The 24256-nt window shown below is 40.1% G+C and overlaps 2 protein-coding genes across 2 annotated transcripts in view; one reads left to right on the top strand and one right to left on the bottom strand.

Annotated features, from left to right (window-relative positions):
- The window catches only part of RNASE9 (ribonuclease A family member 9 (inactive)), a 73423-nt gene extending 51439 nt beyond the window's left edge, over positions 1 to 21984 (top strand). Inside the window, exons 4-5 of the transcript XR_006293042.1 lie at positions 19466 to 19513; positions 21939 to 21984. The gene's annotated coding sequence lies outside the window, so the exon portion shown is untranslated. The remainder of the gene's footprint in view (positions 1 to 19465; positions 19514 to 21938) is intronic.
- Positions 10826 to 12316, bottom strand: RNASE10 (ribonuclease A family member 10 (inactive)). Its single transcript, XM_043554198.1, has one exon. It carries the CDS (start codon positions 12314 to 12316, stop codon positions 11669 to 11671), a length of 648 nt encoding a protein of 215 aa, XP_043410133.1. The 3' UTR covers positions 10826 to 11668.
- Positions 21985 to 24256: the final 2272 nt, after the last annotated feature.

The raw sequence follows: 24256 nt of genomic DNA, 5'->3' as shown, positions 1-24256 counted from the left end.
GATTGGTTGCATACATGGAGATTGATCAAATAAGTCAATATATTAAAGAAAATAAGGAAGAAGGGTGTTATAACTATGGAAATGGAGATATAAATATGGAAGGGGAGAAAACTAATATGAGCTCTCAGGTTCGACTGGAATTGGAGGTATTGGTGTGAACTCATGGTTTTTAGTGTAAACAAATAAAATACGTGTGTGTGTGTGTGTGTGTGTGTGTGTAATTGGATCTTTTTGCTATATTCCCAAGCTCTGTCAGTGTTGTAACTCTCTTGGAGCTCTCTCAACTGAACAACCATAAATACAAAACACTGTTCTCCACTGAAACAACCAGGTGTCTTTGGAGAAATGGCTGGTTCAAGGACAAGGGAAATATAAGATGAGCTTGGACCATTATGTTGTTTCTCAAAGCAAGGAAGTGCCTAAAGAATAATGGGGGCATGGCAACAGTATCCAGAAGCCAGATTTAAAGGATTTCACTGACCAGTTTGGGGACAGATTATATAACTCCTTGAACAAAACAAGAAACCATGAGTTCCTACTGATATAAATAAATAAATAAATAAATAAATAAATAATTTAAAATGTGAAAAGGAATTAAATGCTTCCAGTTTCAAAGTACATCACCACAAAATATTTATTACTTATTGTTAGTTACAAGAGAAAAATAATGGTAACTTTAATAGAGAAACCTGACAAATTCTGCCTTAATTAAGTGAATAAAGTAAACATCACTTCACTGATTGCAGTGGGAAGAACACACATCACTTCTATGTACAATCTGATTCTAATCAGGACAAACCCACAGTGAGGGACATTCTACAAAACAGCTGGTTGGGGCGCTTGGGTGGTTCAGCTGGTTAAGCATCTAACTCTTCATCTCAGTTCAGGTCTTGATCTCACCGTTGTGAGTTTGAACCCCAACCCCATGTTGGGCTCCACGCTGGGGGAGACGCCTACTTAGGAAAAAAAAAATAGGTACAAAATAAGCTTCCAAGGAGTCAGTAACGAATCAAAGAAAGCCTGAAGATCTAGATCAGAGCCAAGGAGAATAAAGAGACATGACAGCTAAAAGAAATACACGATTCTGAATTAGATTATTTCTGCTAAAAAAGGACGTTTTTGGGACGAATGGTAAAATTGGAATAGAGTCTCATTATCAACCATAGCCAAACTATGGAGAGAGCCCAAATGTCCATCAACTGATGAATGAATAAAGAAGATGTGGTATTTATATAATGGAATATTACTCAGCCATCAAGAATGAAATCTTGCCATTTGCAACTACGTGGATGGAGCTAGAGTGTGTACTATGCTAAGTGAAAGAAGTCAAACACAGAAAGACAAATGCCGTATGACTTCACTCATATATGGAATTTAAGAAAGAAAACAGATGAACATATGGAAAGGGGGGAAAGAGAAGAGAGGGAAACAAACCACAAGATACTCTTAAAAATAGAGAACAAACTGAGCGTTGATGGAGTGAGGTAGGTGTGTAGGAGGTGGGCTAAATGGGTGATGGGTATTAAGGAGGGCACTTGTTGTGATGAGCACTGGCTGTTGTATGTAAGTGATGAATCACTGAATTCTACTCCTGACACCAATATTGCACTGTGTGTTAATTAACTAAAACTTAAATTAAGAAAAAAATGTGAATAGAGTCTGAACTAGATGGTAGCATAATATTAGTGTTAATGTCCTGGTGTGGACAGTTGTGTTGCGGTTATGTAAATAAATATTCTTGTTTGTACAAAAGATACACTAATGTATTCAGGGGTGAAGGAGCAAATGGTTTAGGAAAAAAACATTCTTTGTACTGTACTTGAAACTTCTCTCTGAGTTTGGTATTATTTCAGACACTTCAAAAATATTTTTAAAATATAATAGAAAACTGCAATAATATTTCATTTCAATCGTGCTTTTAGAGATATATATGTTTGTATGTGTATTTGCACATACAAAAGATAAAAGTATCTGTCCCAAAACATTGAGTGATTAACTTTGAATAGTATAAGTACATTTGACTATGACTTTCCTTTGTTCTGTATTTTTCTAATTATCTATGATGAATTTTATTACCTTTTTTCTTGATTCATTAAATCGCTATAAGAAAAAGTAGAAAATACAGATGTACAAACAAAAAAAATAATCAATCAATTAAAATTGACCTAAATCTCATCACGGAAAGTTAACCACTGATGATATTTTGACATATGTCCTTCCAAGATTTTTTACATATATATATAGTGGAATCTTAATAAACACACATATATAAACAAACACATATATATAAATACACACACACACACACACACACACACACATATATATATACACACACATATAGTGGAATCTTAATAAACACACTATAAACTTTTTTTCATTGAACTTATCTGCATTCTTCCATGTTAATAAATGTAGGTGTTTATTATCACTTTAAGGTGCTAAGTAGTATTTTACTGTGGCATTACTATTACTTATTTAATGATTCCTGTTATTGGACATTTAGGATTTTCCACTTTTTACTATTATAAACCATACTGCATCCTTGTTCATATAATTTTATGCACTTGCCAAATTAAGTCCTTAGGATAAATTATGAAAAGTAGAGTCCATGGGTCAAAGAGTATGAAAAAAAATTTAGGAGCTTTTACTGCACATCATTCTTGGATAATTTCACATCTCCCACCACAAGAAAAAGGAAGTACAATTACCCTCTGGAACTATGTATCAGTTTACATTCTTACAGGCCAGGACATCATTGGATATTGTCATTTTTTTTTCTTTGTGAAGAACTTATGTAGTCCAAATAAATAATAATCTTTAACATTTCTGGAGACATCTTGATATACAGATGCATTTCAAAAGTTTATAAATGTCCTGGAAGTGATAGATAACCTGTGGTTTTTAACTAAGTTGGTAGGTCAGTTATTAGTCATGAAGTTGAGGGAGTATAATCATTCTTTAGGTCCCAGATAAAGAAAAGAAAATAATGATCATAAATAGAGAAATGTAAAACACTACAATGAGCCATTCCAGAACGGAAATCTTTCATTTCCTAACTGTATTCATCACTTATTGCTATGTAACAAATTACCCTAAAACTTAGCAGCTTAACGCAACAAATATTTATTATGTCACAGTTTCTAAGGGTCAGGAGTTTGAAAGCAGGTTACCTGGGTGTTTCTGGTTCAGGGTTTCTCATGAAGTTGCCATCAAGATTTTAGCCTGGGTTGGGGCACCTGGGTGGCGCAGTCGGTTAAGCGTCCGACTTCAGCCAGATCACGATCTCACGGTCCGTGAGTTCGAGCCCCGCGTCGGGCTCTGGGCTGATGGCTCAGAGCCTGGAGCCTGCTTCAGATTCTGTGTCTCCCTCTCTCTCTGCCCCTCCCCTGTTCACGCTCTGTCTCTCTCTGACCCAAAAAAAAAATAAATAAATAAACGTTAAAAAATAAAAAATAAAAAAAAAAGAAAAGAAAACAAGAAGTGATTAAAAAAAAAAAAGATTTTAGCCTGGGTTACAGTCATCGAGAAGCTTTGTTGGGGCTGGAGAATCCACTTCCAAGAGAGCTCATTCACCTGGCTTTTGGAAGAAGCCTTGTTCCTTACTAATATTACCAGGAGACCTCAGTTCCTCACCACAAGGGCTGTTTGAGTGTCCTCATGACATGGCAGCTAGCTTACCCCAGAACAAGTGATTCAAGAGCAAGAATAAGGAGGAAGCCTTGGTTTTTATTTTTTATTTTTTATTTTTTCAGCTTATCTTAGAAGTAGTATGCTATCGCTTTGATCACAAGGTGTCACATTCGATCAACTAGAAATGAATCACTGGGGTGCCTAGGTGGCTCAGTTGGTTAAGGGTCCGACTTTGGCTCCAGGTCATAATCTCACAGTTTGTGAGTTCAAGCCCCGCATTGGGCTCAGTGATGACAACTTGGAGCCTGCTTCAGATTCTGTGTCTCCCTCTCTCTCTCAGCCTTGCCCCCTCTCTCTCTCTCTCCCTCTCTCTCTTTCTCTCAAAAATAAATAAACATTAAAAAAAAATAAATCACTAAGTTCAGCCCATACTTCAGGACAGGGGAATTAAGTTCAGTGAATATGGAGACATTAAATCACCACAATGACTAGAAACCATGAAGCTCTTATCAAGGCATCTCTGGAAAGTCTGAGATATTGATGACAAGTGGCTGACTATCCCCAGATCAAGAAAATTGGAAACATGGTATAGTGGTAACACTGTTGATTTAAGGGTCAGGAGATCTAGACCATCTTTCTCTTAAGTGGTATTGACTAGTTATAAAAGGAGGATCAGGACATATCAGGCAATGTTTGAGAATGAAGCCATGCAAAAAACTATGAGTTCAATTTAATACATATACATTGAGCACCTAAAAATGTACGAGGTATTGTTAGTTCTGCTGAAGATATTCCTAACTTGCTGATAAACAAGAACCAGAGAGGTTACTTGCCCAAGATCGGATAGTAAATGTTTGAACTTGGATTTGAACACAGGCTGTGAAGTTCCATATTCTCTGTGCCTAACTAACCATGATGCCACACTGACATTCTAGAGTCTACCCTGCCTGCTTGTTTGCCTGAAGTAATCTTCAACCTGGGCCCTTGGCCTTCAGCTCCTTAGAGACTTTCAAGTAAAATGAGTTCTTTATTCTTTCCTAGAATACATAGGTCCTAAAGAATCAGCTTCTTTCAAGGCTTGCTCTTTGCAAAAGTATTAGGCCAGGTGGCCAAAAAGCAGATCCTATGATGGAAATTCTTGAGTTAGTAATTCATTGAGAGCATACTCTCAGGAGATACCTGTAAGGAAATAACTGAAGCAGGATAGGGCAGAAGAAGAAGTTGAACAAAGATGTGATTTTAGCTAAAGTCCAGCCTCAAACCTGACCCCATGGAGAGCTCTGGAAGATAACTGACATAAAATTAAGGCAAGAGGAAAAAAAAATTAAGGCAAGAGGTCCAGGTTCTTGTTCATCTGTATCAATCAGTCATTGGCTATGAGCTACCCTGGTGGAAGGACATAACTCTTAGGCATCACCAATGAGGAAGCCCCCCTCACCCTTGCCCTCTTTGGAGGTGATTCTCCAGAGAAGGGTGCAACTGGGAATTCGTGGCAGGTAACACTCAGCAGCTGGGGCAAAGGATATCTGTCTTTATCATCTGACCCTTTGGAATCCCTTTCCTTTGCTTTGGAAATACATTCTTGTAACCCCAGTCTCCTAATGGAGTTGTTTGACGTATGTTGGTCCTTAGACAGACTAGCTTTCCAGAGCAGTGCCACGTACTGGATCAATTCACATCATCTCCCCTCTTCCTTTCACAATTTTTCCCTATAGGTCTCATTTGTGGATATGCTATAATGGCAGACACAATAACTGGTTTTAGTTTTTTGCTTTTATTAAAAAAAAAGAATGCATAATCAGTAACCAGCACATTGCTGAACCCTTGTAAAAGAGTTCATAAAGTAGAGGCACCTGGTCCATTGAGTGTCCAATTGAGTGTCCGACTTCGGACACGAGTTTGAGCCCCACATTGAGCTCGTTGTTATTGACGTGGAGCCCATTTTTCCTCTGTCCCTCTCTCTCTGCCCCTTCCCCCCTCTCAAAAGTAAATAAACATTAAAAAAACAATATATCTTTTAAAAAAGAATTCATAGTAAGTACTGTTTTCTTGTTGCTTTTCTTGTCATCTTATAAAGGTACTGAAAATCCCACTCATTCTTTGAAGCTAAAAATTTTATATCCTTATATATAGGAATGCACAATAAGTTCATAAGGGTATAATTCCAGACACTAGTCTCACATCAGTGATGGAGATCTGATACTTCCAAACAGTGGGGCACCCACTGCCTCCTAAAATCCTGTATCCTGTACAAATAGGTGAAGAGCTATCATGCCCTATGAGCTCTCACAATTTCCCTCATCATGCCTTCTGCTTAGCCTTATTTCCACCATATTCCTCGTCTCTTTTTTTCTTCCCCTAAATCCATATTTTACTTGGTCTTTGAGTCATAAGTCTAATAAAGAGACAGCCCAGTTGCTCTTAGAGGCGGCATCTCTGATTTGAGTCACTTCCTGGAAACTAACGGAAGTCAAGTCTGCACACATGAAGAAGAAATGGTGGACCTATGGGTAGGGTGCAGGGTACAGAGGCAAGAGCATCAGCAAGTTACATGCTAAAGCAAAGGATTGCTGAACATAATGATAAGTCTGTCCCTTGGACTCCCTTCACATCCCACCAAGAATGAGTCTCTGCCAGATGTTATAACTTTATCACCTTGGGAAGGAGAAGGGTAGAAGAGAGCCAGCTCATTTTACTCTGCCTGCCAAGACTGAGCACTCGAGGGAGCTGAGGAAGAGTCTCCATGTCAGAAGTATAGTGATTTATTGCTGAAGATGTAGAATTATAGGTAGAGAAAAGATTATACATATGTTTATTGTCCAATCAGTGCACATGCAGATTCTTTGTGGTATCTGGGCACCATATCTTCCTGCTAGACCTAGGAACCATTTTTTTGTGTTCTTTACTGACAGATGTTATTGTTCTTGGATAATTTTACATCTCCCACCATAAGAAAAAGGAAGTAAAATTTCATGACCTTTCAAAACTTGCCTGAATTTAGACAATGGAGATCTTCCTGCCTCTGCAGTTTCCTAATGCTGTTTATTTAGTGCTGGCTATATCATGATTCATGACACTGTATCATCCACTGAGCTGCCTGTAAGCACCAGCTTCTAATGACTTTCTCTGGAAGTTTATTTTGTTACCTTACATTGTTGTCAATAACCACAAATGCAAGTCTTACCCAGTGACTTAGTCCATTCAGGCTGCTATAACAAGTACTACAGATAAGGTGTCTTACAAGCAACAGAAATTTATTTCTTACAGTGCTGGATGCTGAAAGTCCAAGGTCAGAGTGCCAGCATGGTCCGTTAGGGCCTTCTTCTGGGTTGTATACCTCTCATAGTATCCTCACATGGCAGAAGGGGCTAGAGAGTTCTGGGGGATCTCTTTTATAACAGCACTAATCCCATTCATAAGTGCTCCATGACCTAATCCCCCGGGATAGACCCTACCTTCTTTTTTTGTTTTAATATATTTTTTTTAATGTTTATTTACTTTTGAGAGGGAAAGAGCACGAGCACACATGAATGCAGAGGGGTAGAGAGAGAGAGAGAAACAGGAGATCCCAAGTGGTCTCTGCACTGACAGTGGAGAGCTTGATGTGGGGCTCAAACCCACAAACTGCAAGATCATGACCTGAGCCAAAGTTGATGCTTAACCAAGTCAACCAGGTGCCCCAATAGGGCCTACCTTCTAATACGATCACATTCGGCATTAGGATTACATTTTGGGAATTTAGGAGTGACACATGTTCAGACCATGGCACCCAGAGTATGCAGGAAAATGAGAATGATAATTCATTTTCTGGTCATATGGAATTTGTCATTGGTAATTTTATAATATAAACATAAAACAATATATCTTCCAACCATATCTTCTCTTGAACTCTGTGGGTCATAATCACTGCATTCCTAGGATGTGACCTCTTGTATAACTAACAACACTACATTCCTGCCTTCTGCACATAGCCACCAGCAAGGAGAATAGGCAAGGGGCCCATGGGCAGAGTAAGAAGAGCAGTACTGTTTACATAAGGAACGACAATTATTTATCTTTATCAAGACCAACCCAAGAGAGTACATCATCACCTATCGATCAGAGGTGAGAGAAGACATTGATTAGAAGTACCCCATGGGTCCTACAAAGCAATGGCCTCAAAGCCCTTACAGGAGACGGGAGTCTCCTATCTCCACATGGTGTGGAGCTTGCAAACAGTGGAGTAACCACCCTGGGTGCCAGCAGTGGGGGGCTCACAGGGCAAGGAACAGGTGCTGCTATCCCTGCCCCCCTCAAGTGTTATAAGCTAGAAGTAGCAGAGCAGTAAGAACATGAACTGGTAAAAGCCTCCCACAATGCATCAACTCCAAGAGTCAGTAGTGACCACTGGTGACTCAGAATGCTAAATTCATACTGTGTCTGGGATGTGTTTTAAGCCAAATTCATATGTGAGCACCATTCTGGTGACCCACTTTCATGTGATCCCACAAAAGAAATACCATGCCAGCCAGAGGGAGTGATCCACTTTCCAGGCCACCCTCCTAGAACCAGGGCTTGGCTTTAGGCCTCTAGGATAACTGTGTATGTGCAAGTCTCAGAACTCTTGGAGGGGCAGCTGGTTGGCCCTACACATGGGATAGGGGAGCAGCGCCCTCAAGGGGATAAATGGGACTCAAGCCTACACAGGTCCCAGTTCAAGCTTGGAGCACCTGATCTAGATGGTACTGTTGGTCCTAGTCAGTACCAGACACAAGAGGAGGACTTCCTATGTGAAAGGCACTCCAAAAGTGTAGGGTAGTTCTGAGGGGTTGGGCCCAGGGCAGAGGCCCTGTTTGCTGAGTTCTAAGGACTGCACTAGCCCCAAGTATATAAATTTTGTGGATATCCAAGGGATGGAATTTGAGGAGTTTTACAGGATCCCACATATCCACATAGTAGCCAACATGCCCAAAATTGTAAGACATGCCAATGGTATTGCATTTTGTATTATAGTACTGCTTCCAGATGGAGCCTGTCAAAATGCTTAGGTGCTTGGGGCACCTGGGTGGCTCAGTTGATCAAGCGTTCGGCTCAGGTCATGATCTTGCGGTTCTTGAGTTTGAGCCCTGTGTTGGACTCTGGGCTAACAGCTTGGAGCCTGCTTCGGATTCTGTGTCTCCCTCTCTCTGCCCCTCCCCCTGCTCATGCTCCTCTGTCTCTCTCAAAAATAAACATTAAAAATTTTTTTAAAGAAATGGTTAGGTGCTCAATGAGCACCGAGCCCAGCAACATCACCACCAAATGCAGCTGCCACTTACTGAACCCTATTATGGGCCATTTAACCTCATATAATTCTCATAGCTACCCTATGAAGTAGGTACTATTATCTCATTTTACAAATAAGGGACTGAAGTTCTGAGACCTAAGAACTATTATCCATGATCACAACTGCTTTTAAGTGGCAGAGCTTCAATTTCATGCCATGATTATATGATTCTCAAGAACTGGCTCCTTTCTCCTACAGCAGCATATCACATGAGATTGACTTATAGTCTAAACACAGATTACTTTATAATCTTATCTAGTTGTTAGTCTTTAAGGTAGGCCCAGTGATAGCCATATTAAATGAACAAAGCCAGGAGAAAGGCTTAGAAAATTCTAGGACAACTTTTCCCAACTAGAAACATAAGTTCTAGAAGATGTTATTAAATGATTAAGGGAAGGGTGGATTTCATGGTAAAATCAATTTAGCAATACTGAATATGATCTGAACTCTGCCTATTAGAGATTCACAGCCACGCTAATAGTAAAGGTTGTGAGATCTGCATAAAACAAACTTAACTCTATTTCACCCAGCATCTCCCAAATCATTTTCACATGTCTATTAACAGTCTTTGAAAACAATTCACAGAAAAACTGCTGTAAGAGGAATTGTAACAGAAACCTCAAAATGCTTGGATTCCACTTGGTGTGCAGACCCAAACTCAGACTAATTGGATCGATATCCCTGGAATTATACTTATTGGGATTATATGCGTTGTATTTTTAACAAGGAGATTCTAATGAACAGCCAAGGTTAAGAGAAACTTGTACAGAGTGTTCTGAAGATGATGTTTCAATGCCTTGCAGATCATAAAGTGATTTTTTTGGCCTTAGTCCCTCCCTTCCAGCAGCTTATTATGTTCAGTGCTATGTTACCCAACAGGCAGAGTAAGATCACTAGCAAAATAGGGGCCAAAAAGAAAAAGAGAATATTAGTGAGAGCAAGGAGATTGATTTTGAAAAAAATGTATTTATATTTTTTTCAAAAGGATTTGTGTAGTAATTTGGGTAAAAATCCAAACTTTGTTGAACTTTCATATAAATGTACTATGTTTTAGTTGGGTTTCTTTTTTTCTTTCTCTCTTTCTTTCTTGAGATGGAGAGAGAGTACACAAGCAGGGAAGAGGGAAAGAGGTAGAGAAAGAGAGAGAGAGGGAGAATTCTAATCAGGCTCCATGTTCAGTGCAGAGTCTGACATGGGGCTCAAACCCATGACTCTGGGAACATGACCTAAGCAAAAATCAAGAGTAGGACGCTCAACCAACTGAGCCACCCAGGTGCCCTAGGTCTCTCTCTCTATCTCTCTCTGTTTTTTTTTTTTTTTTTAAGTATTTTGGGTAGAATCCATAATTATCCAGGATGTTGGGCCTCTAAAGTCACAGTCTGGCTCTGTGTTCATGTCCTGAGAGAAGGACTCAAAACCTAGAGATTCTCTTCTGAACATTCTCTCTCTCTCTCTCTCTCTCTCTCTCTCTCTCTCTCTCTCTCTCTCTCTCTCATTTTCCTATAGTATATAGTACATATGTACTTATCACAAGACAAAGAATCCAGAATCCAGGCCCTAACCTCTAGTGAGTTGAATGTTACCCTTTGGGGTCCAGGAGACCAAACTGAAGGGTGCTGCAAATCGGGAAGCAGCAAATGAAGGGAAGGGCAGGAACACCCCATTTGAATTATAGATCAACCATTTATAAGTGGGGTGATCTTGGTCAAGGTGAAATTGGCCTCTCTGTGCCTGTTACTTCTCATCTGTAAAGTGGAGCTTATCTACTGTCCCTCTTTATGGGGATTATGTAAAACCAAGTACGTGACAGCATCTAGTAGAGTGTCCACATAGAAGGATAGCTTCCTTCCTGCTTGTCTGGAAGAGAAAAGAACACATTGAGCCCTCTGAAATGTGAATCAGGCTACTCAGCAGTTTTTATTGACTGCATAGTGTTTGACAGGGGTCAGAAAAGTTGCTTCTCTTGAATGATTCTATGTTTCATACAATTTTTATAACTCCTGAAAAGGTCCCAGATAATCAACAAGCAGATAATCAATAAATGTGCCAAAGAAGAATAGAGGAGAAACTTATAATATAGTTGCTTCTACAAAGATGCTTATGACTTCATAGGGTCATATATTGTATACTCAAATTAATTAAAGGCTAATTAAATCATGTATACAGGTCCACAATTCTTTACCTGAAACTTCTATTTTGGGTAACTCAAGAAAAAAAACCTTATCCACATGGTTCACCAGATGCAGTCCTAGATACAGTCACTGATTTGCTTCTGCAGTGCAGGGGTGCTGTGTGGAAAGCCCAAGGGGCTCACGTGATTGTCCTAGAGGCTCATGGATCACAGGGAAGGACATGGGACTACAGTGAGCTCCTGTAGTCCATATCCAAAGGCAAACATACCAGGGAACAGACTGGTGGCAAGGATCACAGCAGATACTAGAGAATCTCTTCACTGATCCCTTTCCAGGGCAGGAGTGATGGAGGACCTGAAGAGACCATATATCATTACCCTATTTTGCCACCTGTAACCCCAGCAAAAAAAGATGCAGGGTGGGTGAAACCTAGGACAATGAAGAATTGTGTTTTCAGGGCACAGTGGTAAGGAATAGGTCAGCCTCTCTTCCCAGAACCTTTTTTGCAGAACACCTAACAGGAGGAAAAGGGTATGAGAAAGAAGTGGGAAAGAAGGGAAAGAGGAGACGGGGAAGGGGAAGAAGAAGGGAAGTTGCTTCATTGTCCAGACATCACCTGGACCTTCATGTCATTACAGGATATAATAATAAACTTTTCAAAAATGAAAGTGAGGTAATTACAGTGAGGAGTGACTTGGCCTGGTTTGGACAACTTGCAGAATGTCAAATCAAAAGGACGGGAGCTTTTGTGGCATTTGCCTCCCTTGAGTTCACAGGCAACAACAGGATTATTACAGACAGCTCTGACCGTATCTAGATCTTCGTGGATGAATGTGTACTGGGCTATGCATGTGTGGTTGTGTTCCTTCACCTTGTGTGCCATCAGGGCATTGCATTCCCTGGCCATCAGGTCAAACCTGAGATAGTCTTTGTTGCTCTGCAAGGGAGCTTCAGCTCTGAGCATCTTGTTCCCTCCAACTTCGTCTTCACCAAGGATTGTCTCTTCTGGCCAGCCAGGTTGCACTATTCCTTTGTTGCTAAGCAGCATGGTTTCTGTAGTTCGGATGCCCTCTCCTTTAGTGGCTTTGGTCTTGTCCTCTGAATCGCTAGACAAAAACTCACTCAGGGGCTCATCACTATCCTCGAGGACTGCGGCAGCCATCTGAAGTCCCAACCCCAGACCCACCCCCAGGCCCAGTAACAGCAGCAACATCATAAAGAAGATCTGTACCAGAGTCAGCTTCATCTTTCCTGGAGGGAGAAGGGAAACAGAAGGACTGGCTTTGAGATGAAACTTGGCTCCATCGGGGACCCCAGACTCCCTAAACCCTGACAACTTGGTCTTTGGGGTCTCCTCTCCTTTCTCCGCACTACCCAATCCCCTCAAGGGAGAGATTCTTGCTTGTTCTTTTCTCATTTCTCTGGTCACTCCCCACAACATTCCTGTTGCTGTGTGATAAGCCACAGCTTATCCTGCAGAACAGGAAGATGGTGGGGAGAAGCAGCCCTAAAATTGGTTCACATATGGGGAGTCAGTGGGGAAAGTTGACATCCAGTGACTCTTAAACAGAAATTAACCCAAATAACCCAAGAGAATGGTTGAGAAGACAAATAAGTACAGTGTCACTTTCCTTGAGAGAAATTCCTAGAGAAAGCCTTATTCTCAGTAAAGGACTAGAATTGTCATAGGAGACGATCTCTCTATTTTTACCCCAAGTCAATTTTTGCTCCTTCAAGCATCTATTACTCTCCTTTCTACCCACCCCTCCCCTCAAAAGATAAAAAGAAATAGAAGAAGTACCATGGTCCATTCTTACTACTAAGCTTAGACTGTGTGGTAGGGACAGGTGGGGTGTTGGCAGGGAGGCTATGCCCAATTTCGCATCCCAGGACCCTGTTAAAACCACATGATGTCATGCCAGAAACCTTCTACTACTAAAGATCACTTGGGGCACTGGGTGGCTCAGTCGGTTGAGCATCCAACTTCAACTCAGGTCATGATCTCATGGCTTGTGGGTTTGAACCCTGGCTCGGACTCTGTGCTGACAGCTCAGAGCCTGGAGCCTGCTTCAGATTCTGTGTCTCCCTCTCTCTCTCTGCCCCTCCTGCCCCTATATATATATATATATATATATATATATATATATATATATATATATATAATATATATATTCTTATATATATTCTTATATATATTCTTTATATATAATATTCTTATATATATATTCTTATATATATTCTTTAGCACTTGGATATTTCCTGCTGATTAGTTTTGTACTCTCAGAGAGGAAATGGAGTAAGAATGAAACAAACAAAAAAACCCCAAAACAACCAAACAACTGATCTTCTGGGGTTCCCCTACTAATAAAGATCCCAATGAGTGCTGAGAGTAGGAACATGTATTTTTGTCCTGCTAGGCCAATTTCATCCCCCAGTCAAAGAGAGATCTTCCTGGGGCGCCTGGGTGGCCCAATCGGTTAAGCATCTGGCTCTTGGTTTTGGCCCAGGTCATGACCTTGCGGTTTCATGAGTTTAAGCCCCATGTCAGGCTCTGCACTGGCAGCACATAGCCTGCTTGGGATTCTCTCTCTCCCTCTTTGTCTGCCCCTCCCCCACTCACACTATCTCTGTCTCTCAAAACAAATAAATAAACTTAAAGAGAGAGAGAGACCTTCCCTACTAGAAAAGAAAATTGCTGTAAAGAGCATTGAGATAATTGATAAAATTAGAATATAGTCTGTGGAGTAGATAGGAGTGTTCTATCAATCTTTGATATACTGAAGTTGAAATAGTATACTATGATTATTTAAAAGAATATCTTCTTAAAAAATGAAACCTGAAATATTAAGGAATAAAGGGGTACAATGTTTGCAACTTACCCTCAAATGGTTCAAAATATAGGTTATATGTATGTATATACATGCCTTTACAGAGAAAGAAAGAAAATGATTTTTTTTAATATAGGGGGCAAGTTTTTGTTTATTTTATTTATTTTTAAAGTTTATTTATTTATTTTGAGAGAGAGATAGGGAGAGTGAGGGAGGGGCAGAGAGAAAGGAAGAGAGAGAATCTCAAACAGACTCCATTCTGTCAGCACAGAGCCTGACTTGCGGCTGGAACTTATGAACTGTGAGATAATGACCTGAACAGAAATCAAGAATCTGATGCTTAACTGACTGAGCTAACCAGGTGCCCCAGGGGGGAAGCTTTTAAAATTATGTATCTGAATAGAGAGCATTCAGGAGTTCTTTGTAATATTGTTGTAACTTTAAAGTAAAAAATATGTCAATATTTAAAAAAATTTTTTTTAAGTAAAAGAACTTCCCATGTTGTTCCCTAGGGCACTCAACACCACTGTGACTTACCTCCACACCTAAGTAGCCTCAAAGATTTTTGCGTTCTCCTGTTCCCCAGGTTCTTCCCTCCCAGGGTTTCCTTCTTCCTGAAAAGTGCCCTGGATGCTCGTCTGTAGAAAAATGGTTAGCTCCTGCTGGTCCATGTGCTCTTAAACCCAGACTTAATTCCCAAGCCCAACCTCCTTCCATTCCTCCCACCAGCACTGAATAAACACACTCACCCAATTCTCTCTGCTCCCACAAACACTTTGAAGTAAGGTTATTTGGACACTGAGACAGACCCAGACGTCCAAGGCAGGAAACGTCTCCAGCTTAGGAAAATCAGTTTCATTTGGTCAATTGTCCGACTCCTAAGTTACACCCACTATCCTGAGGTTTATAGCAGCCTTATTTTGTCATGAATTTCAGATCAAGTCATTTTTTAATATTCTCCGCATGTACTTTCTTTAACCCTTTCCTGTCATTTCTGGAACATCAAGACCTTTGGCCTTTATATGGACCGACATGGCTATTTTGCTTTTTACATTATAGAATTGTGTCATGACTTAATTTGAACACTTGGAATATTTGTGTCAGTCATAATTTGCACATAACTTAACTTATGAAGCCTATCCCTGTCCTCCACTCCTTGCTCCCTATTTGCAACCCAGCCAAAAACCACATTCCCATAAGAACAGACAGATTTTGCGAACCTGACAATTTAGCCCTAGATAAGACCGTATCCAAAGCAGCACTACCTCTGTCAGTTCCTGCAGCCTGAGTGAGTAAAACCCGGAGGGTTACAATGTTGATTCTCTTCTCTTCCTTAGCTAAAAGTGCCATCATGAGATAATAGTTTTTAAAACACTCTGGAGATTGTGAAAACACTATGCAAACCTTCTCTGGATGCAAACAAGTCTCTTCAGGAGGATCTTTTGCTTTGTCATTCAGGCAGGGGTTTTCAAATTGTCTCTGGGAACTGCCTCTGTGATTGGCAAGGTATGCCTCGCTGACCTTCTGCAGTGATGAGGATGATCATTTACAATAAGTATAATAACAACTAACCAACACTGAGCATCTACTTCACTCCAGGTGTTTATTACATTTCACCCTCTTGTTGCCTGTGCTATCCTTCTCTGGTGTCCATTCTGCCCATCTGTTCTGGTAAGGTCTATTTGGAACATGAAGAGGCCATAAGGAATCCTCTGCTGAACCCAGTAGCTGTCTAGAGTCTGCAAAGATAATACATTCAACCACACTCATCACCTTCTTCTTTATAATCAGGTGTTTTGGTTACTATTAGGAATTGTCTGAAATTAAGCCTCGATTAAAGAAAAAAAGGACATACGTCTGTGGTCTAAGTATAACCTTTAGACTGACAGCGTTTTGGTTTTGTTTTTCCCTTTGTAGGCCATGGTTTTCTCATCTTCTAAAGAATTTGTTTTTAATTTTATTTTTAAGCAATCTCCACCCCCAGTGTGGGACTCTAGCTCACAACCCTGAGGTCAAGAGTCACAGGCTCTACCTACTGAGCCAGAAGGTGCCCTGAGCTTTCTCATCTTCTAAATTTGACTAATAGTAGCTTTTACCCCACAGAGATGTTGTCAAGATTACACAAGACACTGCATGTAAAAGGATCAATATATTAGCTATTGTAGTTATTATTACATAGCAATTATCAATACATGCTCATTACCTGCTCAATGCATTTTCCTATCAGAAATAATACATCCTAGAGCTGCAGCTAACAACAGTGCTCACTGCTTCTCCGAGAAGGCAAACAACATCTAGAATCTCAGAGAAGGAATTATGGCTCATATAGACCAACACTTCATTTTACAAATAAAGTGACTCAAAGGGCGACTGAGTGGCTCAGTTCATTGAGCATTCGACTTCGGCTCAGGCCATGATCTCATGGTTCATAGGTTAGGGCCCCACATCAGGCTCTGTGCTGACAGCTCGGAGCCTGGAGCCTGCTTTGGATTCTGTGTCTCCCTCTCTCTCTGCCCCTCCCCTGCTTGTGCTCTCTCAATAAATAAATAAGTAAATAAATAAATAAATAAATGAATAAATAAATAAATAAAATGTTTAAAAAAAACAAATAAAGTGACTTGAAGAAGTTAATGTCTCAGATGCTACAGGTAAGTATTGGCAGTTCTGATATTAGAACTTTGACTTCTAGCTAAGCAAAATTTATGATAGACCAATGATTGGCAAGCAGGAAGGTACATAGATTAGATAGGTAGATAGATAGATGATAGATAGATAGATAGATAGATAGATAGATAGATAGATGATAGATAAAAGGCAGGTAGATAGATATAGAGAGATACAGATAGAATAGATGCTCTGATAAGAAAATTGACAATGAATCCATCTAAGACTTAGATTCTAAGTATAAGTGCTATTTCTCGTAAATCAATCTAAAATATGGACTTCCACTTGGAGTGAGGATAGAGGAACAGCGATTGGATTTTGCCTGAAACTGCTAAAAAAAAAATGAATTATATGAAATGATAGATTTTCAAGGCATTGACAAGAGACAATGAAGTACAGTGATCATTGAGAGAGGGGCCACCAAACGGGATGAGCTTACTCCCCCAGCCTCCCCCCCTGGGGAGAGTTTCTAGGCCAGGTGGTACAGAGGGGGGACCCAGGCAGAGTCTGTCAGTCTCCCTGAGTTGAGGCGATAGAATTGAGAGTCCAAGGAGGCCCAGACAACTAGAGTTCATGGGGCAGAATACCAGGGGGCACAAGACTGCAGAGAAAGAACTCCAGTGACCTGCAATGAGGAAGATATCGCTACACATCTATCAGAATTGCTATAGTGAAAAAATAGCGAGACTGCAAAAGCCTGGAGAGATCCAGAAAAACTGGATCTGTCATACATTGCTGATGGGAATATAAATGGTACAATTACCCTGGAAAACAGTTTGGAAGGTTCTTAAAATACTAACTATATATTATAATACAACTTGGTAATCACACTCTGGGGTGTTTATCCCAGAGAAATGAAAACATATGTCCACACAAAAACCTGTACACAAATATTAACAGCAGTTTCATTTGCATCAGCCAAAACCTGGAAGCAGCCCAAATATCCTCCACCAAGTGAAGGGCTAAACAAACTGTAGTACATGTGTACCATGGAATACCACTCAGCAATAAAGAGGGACGATCTGCTGATACAATAACCTGGATGAATTTCAAAGGCATTACGCTGAGCAAAAAAAAAAAAAAAAACATATCACATGGTCATGTACCGTATGACTCCATTTAGATGAGATCATATAATATGGAGAACATGGTAGTGTTCGTCAGGGATTTAGAATGGTGGGGATAAGGACACAGATGTGACTATACAGAGGTACCACAAGGGAGATCTTTTTGTAAGTTTTTTTTTTTTAACTACTGTCTATGCCTATGAGTGTGGGGCTCAAACTCACAACCCTGAGATCAAGAGTTGCATGCTGTACTGAATGAGCCAGCCAGGCGCCCCCACAGGGAGACCTTTGTGGTGATGAAATAGTTTTGTATCTTGATTGCAGTGGTGATTGCATGAATCTACACATAAAATAAAATGACACATTATGCTAATGTCAATTTTACACATCATGCTAATGTGTAAGATGTAATCACCAGAGGAGACAGGTGAAAGGTACATTAGACCTGTACTATCTTTGCAGCTCCCTGTAAATCAATTTTTTTTCAGAATAAAAACTTATTTTAAGTGTTAAGGCTCATTATAGATGTTTTACATAATAGTATAGAGAAACACACACATGCACACACCAGACCCCCATCTAGACGGTTATTTACAGTTGGTGTATATCCTTGTGGTCTTCTCCCACCCCACTCAGCCCTGTGTTGATGTTAAGTTCAACATGTCCATAAAAATTACAAGTTGAGGAGTGCCTGGCTGGCTCAGTCTATTGAGCCCCCAGCTCTTGATTTTAGCTCAGGTCATGATCTTGCAGTTCATGGGATCGGGCCCCACATCAGGCTCTGTGCTGACAGTGTGAAGCCTGTTTGGGATTCTCTCTCTCCCTCTCTCTCTCTGCCCCTCCCCCACTCATGTGCTGTCTTTCTCTCTCTCTCTTTTTTAATTACAAGTTGCGATGTCAGATGGTAGTTAAGTATAGTGAATATAGGAGCCTGTATTAGCAGGCGAGTCTGATGTGGAGATACACATTTGGGAGACATCAGCTTATGACCAGGTACCTAAAGTATGAGACTGAATGAGCATAAGTATCAAGAGAAGTTTGGTTTTCTACTTTGTTTTGTTTTTAAGAAAAGAAAAACAACAGCTTGTTTATTGATAATAAAGACTAAGCAGAGAGGAAAACCAATAGTGCAGGAGCAAAAGGCAAGATTTGTTGGAGCAGTGATGTTTGAGTGCTCAGACTGAAGACGAATTGCCTGGGTTTATACAGAAACATGTGTTATTGTATCTGTGAATCACACTTCAGGAGAGTGAAAGGGACATGCAACATATTTTCTATAAAAGTTTGGATCTGGAGGCATGGTTGAGAACCACTGGTTTACACAAGAATTAGTAATGGTCAGGGATCTTGCTACACTGTGCACTTGGGAGCTTTTTCTTCATTCTGTGGTTGCAGCTGCTACTGCCCAGTGACAGGTGACTGGATGGATAGTGTCGCTCAGCTCTGGGCTGGATGCTCTCCAGCTATGAGGAGTTTCTTAAAATGAGACACAAAAGGGAAAGGGAACAACATTTCACTAATAAGGAATTCGACTCTGCTGTGGATCCCAAATAAGCCATTGGCTTTTATCCCCAGGTTTTGGTCATGCACTTGCCCAGCAGATATACAAAAGTCCAGAGTGGGGACAGTGGGGTGGGGAGGCATTTTTCAGAGATGGACATGTTATTTGAGATGACCCAGTGTTTAAATTCTGGCATCTGTTAGGACTCCAGTGTGCTCCATCAGTTTAGCCTGACCCACCAAACACAAAGAGCTCTAGACTATTAAGGATATGCGGCAAACATCTTGAGAGTAAACACTTCCTTACGATATCATGTAATGTAATTTTTCTTACAGAAACAGTTCTGAAGGTTCTGCTCTACTCAAGGGTGGCCAGCCACGGAGGTAAGTAGAGACTGAACCTTAACTGAGCTCTGCTCAACACACCGTACAAATGGGCACAGAGCCGACTTCACCCGGAAGAACTGGCTTTTCTTCCAGCTCATACAAAGGTGTTTTTTTTTAGGCTTTCTAGGGATCTAAATCAAGGTCTTTTCATTTTGGTTCATTTTCACCTAAATGACCATATATGACCCTTACAACTTCCCCAACAAGTAAGAAGAGCTAGAATTATTTCTCCTGTTTTATAATAACATTGAGGCCTTAAGATGTTAAGTGACTCACGTAAGGCCATGTAGGTAGCAGGTACCAGAACAGGAGCAGGACTCTGATCTACAGGCTCCCACCTGTTGTTCCTTCTCTCATACCATCTGTCTCGCCCCTGATGGTCTGTTCCAGTTGAGGTCCTTTCCTCATGGAACTAGAGAATAACTGGCTACCATTGATGCCCAAAACAATCTTATAAACATCCATCTAATATAAGATGGACATTTTCCGTGATTAAAAATCAGTTATTACACTTATTAAAAATTGTATTAAAATTGTTATCAAATTCTTATTAAAAATTACAATTCACATTTGTAAAATGAACTCACATAAAGCTGCTCACTGTCTACAGAAATCAACCCCTCTAACTTCTGCCAGATCTTTCATTCTTATAATCTTTTCATCCCCTCGAATTGCTGCAGTTGCCCTGGTTTGGGCTTGTCTTGTTCAGTCCCTGCGTATCCCTGGTTTCATTTGGTAGATGATCCTCTGGGGGAGTTACAGTACTATGTCTTATTCTTTCTAACTGAGTGGTTTTGGCAGTTTCTCTAATGTTGGGGGAGTTTTGTTAATAATATATGACCAATAAAACAGACCACAACCACCCTATTCTGGTGCAACAGGAACTTCCAGAACCAACAAAGTCTACAGAAAGAGCTCCCCCAAATCACACTTAACATTCTACACCTCTACTAGGAAAGATGCCAGCTCACCAACATGATGGGTTGCATTTGCAATAAAAATTATGTTATCCATTTTTATCAATCAGCATAAGAAACATTCACTGACTTCTTTAAAATAGACTTAATTATCGTTAAAGACATATTGTCTAAAATTTTTTTTGAAATGGCTTTATTATCTGATTTACATGCCACAGAAACAACCAAATGTCCTTGTGAGTTGCATTATTCTTAGTATGAAACTTCGTAAGGTTTCACATTTGAAAATTATCAGCTATCAACTAACTATAGGCATTCTGAAGCTCTGTCACCTACAGATAGTTTTTATTTTACTCTATTGCTTGCTTGGAGGCTCTGTTATAAACTACAGACTGAAATTGTGCCTTTAATAAAGGACAGTGTCAGAGCCTCATGAAAAAGGATTTGTACCAGATACTTAAAGCTATTGACTATTTATTTATTTGTTTGTTTGTTTGTTTGTTTGTTTATTTCAAGTAGGCTTCATCCCCCGTGTTAAGCCCAACACAGGGCTTGAACTCAAAACCTTGATCAAGGCCTGAAGTGGGATTAAGAGTCAGACATTTAACCGACTGAGTCATCCAGGTGCCCCTGTTGACACTTTAAAGCATAGATTCTTAAGAACAGGCTTTTGAGTTAACACCACTTAGTCAACTTTCACACCAAGCCTGTGGACTGACCCAAGATTTCCAGAACTCCATTTAGTCAATAAGCAGACAACTTCATGAGACTGCTTACTCAAGATCCAGCAGAACAAGAATTAGTTGTATGGGACTGAATGAACTGATAAGGAAAGTTTGCAGAAAAAAAAAAAAAAAGAAGAAAGAAGAAAGAAAATTTGTAGTTGTTTGTATGGAATATTGTTTTATTTTATTTTATTTTTTAATTTACATCCAATTTAGTTAGCATATAGTACAACAGTGATTTCAGTAGTAGATTCCTTAAGCCACTTACCCATTTAGCCCATCCCACCTCCCACAACCCCCCCAGCAAACCTCTGTTTGTTTTCCATATTTATGAGTCTCTTCTGTTTTGTCCCCCTCCCTGTTTTTATATTATTTTTACTTCCCTTCCCTTATGTTCATCTGTTTTGTATATTAAATTTCTCATATGAGTGAAGTCATATGATATTTGTCTTTCTCTGACTGATTAATTTCACTTAGCCTAATACCCTCTAGTTCCATTCACGTAGTTGCAAATGGCAAGATTTCATTCTTTTTGATTGCCGAGTAATACTCCATTGTATATATATACCACATCTTCTTTATTCATTCATCCAAGATGGACATTTGGGCTCTTTCCATACATTGGCTATTGTTGATAGTGCTGCTATAAACATTGGGGTGCATGTGTCCCTTCGAAACAACACACCTGTATCCTGTGGATAAATGCCTAGTAGTGCAATTGCTGGGTCGTAGGGTTGTTCTATTTTTAATTTTTTGAGGAACTTCCATACTGTTTTCCAGAATGCCTGCACCAGTTTGCATTCCCACCAGCAGTGCAAAAGAGATCCTCTTTCTCCACATCCTCACCAACATCTGTTGTTGCCTGAGTTGTTGATGTTAGCCATTTTAACAGGTATGAGGTGGTATCTCATTGTGGTTTTGATTTGTATTTCCCAGATGATGAGTGATATTGAGCATTTTTTCATGTGTCGGTTGGCCATCTGGATGTCCTCTTTGGAGATGTGTCTATTCATGTCTTTTGCCCATTTCTTCACTGGATTGTTTTTGGGGTGGTGAGTTTGATAGCAAAATATTGTTTTAAAAGCTTTTTTGTTGTTGTTTATTTTTGAGAAGGAGAAAGAGAGAATGCACACAAGGAAGGGGAGAGGGAGAGAGGGAAACAGAGAATCCCAAACAGACTCTGCACCAGCAGCCAGAGCCTGATGCGGGACTCAAACTCACAAACTGTGAGATCATGACCTGTGCCGAAGTCAGACGCTTAACCAACTTGAGCCACCCAAGCAGCCCTGTTCAGAATACTGTCTTAATGTTCTACTTCAGTGTTGATGTTGTTTTGATGTTCTATTTTGAATATCAAAATAAAGCTTTTTTCTTTCTTCTTAAACTCTCTATAATCTATAACAAGTTACTAGATTCTACTTTTTAAAACTGAAACAAACATTCTTAAATGATATCTGATTCTTACTGACTCACACACCACTGCCAAGAATTCAGGAAGTCTCCTTACCTTTTTTTAGTACGTAAGTATTTTACCAGGTCTCCTTACTTCTCATGGCAGTATAGTTATTTACATAAGTCCAGTAAAAATTTGTCCTCCTTTTCTGGGACTCAGTTGGGTAAGCATCCTACTTCAGCTCAGGTCATGAACTCACAGTTCATGTGTTCAAGCCCCAGGTAGGGCTCTGTGTTGACAGCTTAGAGCCTGAAGCCTGCTTTGGATTCTGTGTCTCCCTCTCTCTCTGCCTGTCTCCCACTTGTACACACACACTCTCTCTCTCTCTCTCAAAAATAAGTAAACATTAAAAAAAAAATTTTTTTTAAGAATTTGTCCTCGGGGCGCCTGGGTGGCGCAGTCGGTTAAGCGTCCGACTTCAGCCAGGTCACGATCTCGTGGTCCGTGAGTTCGAGCCCCTCATCAGGCTCTGGGGCCTGTTTCAGATTCTGTGTCTCCCTCTCTCTCTGCCCCTCCCCCGTTCGTGCTCTGTCTCTCTCTGTCCCAAAAATAAATAAACGTTGAAAAAAAATTAAAAAAAAAAAAAAAGAATTTGTCCTCCTTTTTACCAAAATATAATAGAAAAATCGGTTATGCAACCAAGTTCTTGCCCAGATGTCATTTTTGAGAATGATCCTTGTTTAATCCAGTATGATGAACTAATGTCTACAAAGTCATCTCAGGAAAACTTGTGTAGTACCTGGTTTATAGGGTCCCAGTTTTGCAGTAGATGAGGAAGATCTCTTCTTGTCAGGCCAGGAACTTTAGGAAATTGTGGGGATCTTGAGAAGAAAGGAATTCACCCAAATTTATGGGTACAATGGGTGAAACCTAGTGGAAAGGGTTTCTTGGGCTTGGTTTTTCTAAACCGAAGGTAGCAAACAGTAGAGGCTTTTAAAAGTCCAATCTGAGATTCTGAAGGAAACTTCCAGAAAAAAGTAAATTTTGTGGCCTAGTCAATAATAATATGGCTCTAGATTTACAAAGCAGATTAAGAAGACCGATGTGGTAAATGAACACTCTTTCTGCAAGTGTATAAATAATCAGACGAAACCAACAGTATTGCCCCTTACTTTTTTTCTTTCCCACTGAACTGAGAGTTTCTTAACTTCTCTCTTACCCTCAGTGCCTAGCACAGTGTTTGGCATGAAGAAGGTAGTCAACATTATTTATTGGAAGAATAAAAATCAGGTTATGGAATTGTATTTGTGCCTGATTCCGCCCACAAGGCAGTGATGGAGGGTTGGGGAGGTAGGGCAGGGGCCTGAGCCCACCAAGTATGGTGTCCTCTGCCCCCTTCCAGCTGTAACTTGGGGGAGGGTTAGCATCCATTAAAAATAAACTCATAATTAGCTTCAAAAATACTCCCGGAATAAATGAACACGTAAGTAAAAATAATAAAATAGGGAGGAGAGATGAAACAAGATGGGCAAAATGTTGATTATCATTGAGTTGCAGGTGGTGGGCACTTGGGGATTAATTATACCCTTCTCTCCCACTTCAATGCAGGTTTGAAGTTTTCCACACTAAAAAGTTTTTAAAAATCGCCTTGGAGGAGAAGAAAATTACACAAAGTAAGTCTGAGGGCTCTGTGAGAAATGGAAAT

The sequence above is a fragment of the Prionailurus bengalensis genome, chromosome B3, assembly GCF_016509475.1.
Source record: "Prionailurus bengalensis isolate Pbe53 chromosome B3, Fcat_Pben_1.1_paternal_pri, whole genome shotgun sequence".
NCBI lineage: Eukaryota > Metazoa > Chordata > Mammalia > Carnivora > Felidae > Prionailurus > Prionailurus bengalensis.
The sequence above is the reverse complement of the archived record's forward strand: the minus strand, read 5'-3'. Positions and strand labels throughout refer to the sequence as shown.

Excerpts from the sequence above, each read along its gene's own strand:
- RNASE10 (XM_043554198.1), bottom strand. The coding sequence starts at position 12,316 with ATGAAGCTGACTCTGGTACAGATCTTCTTTATGATGTTGCTGCTGTTA.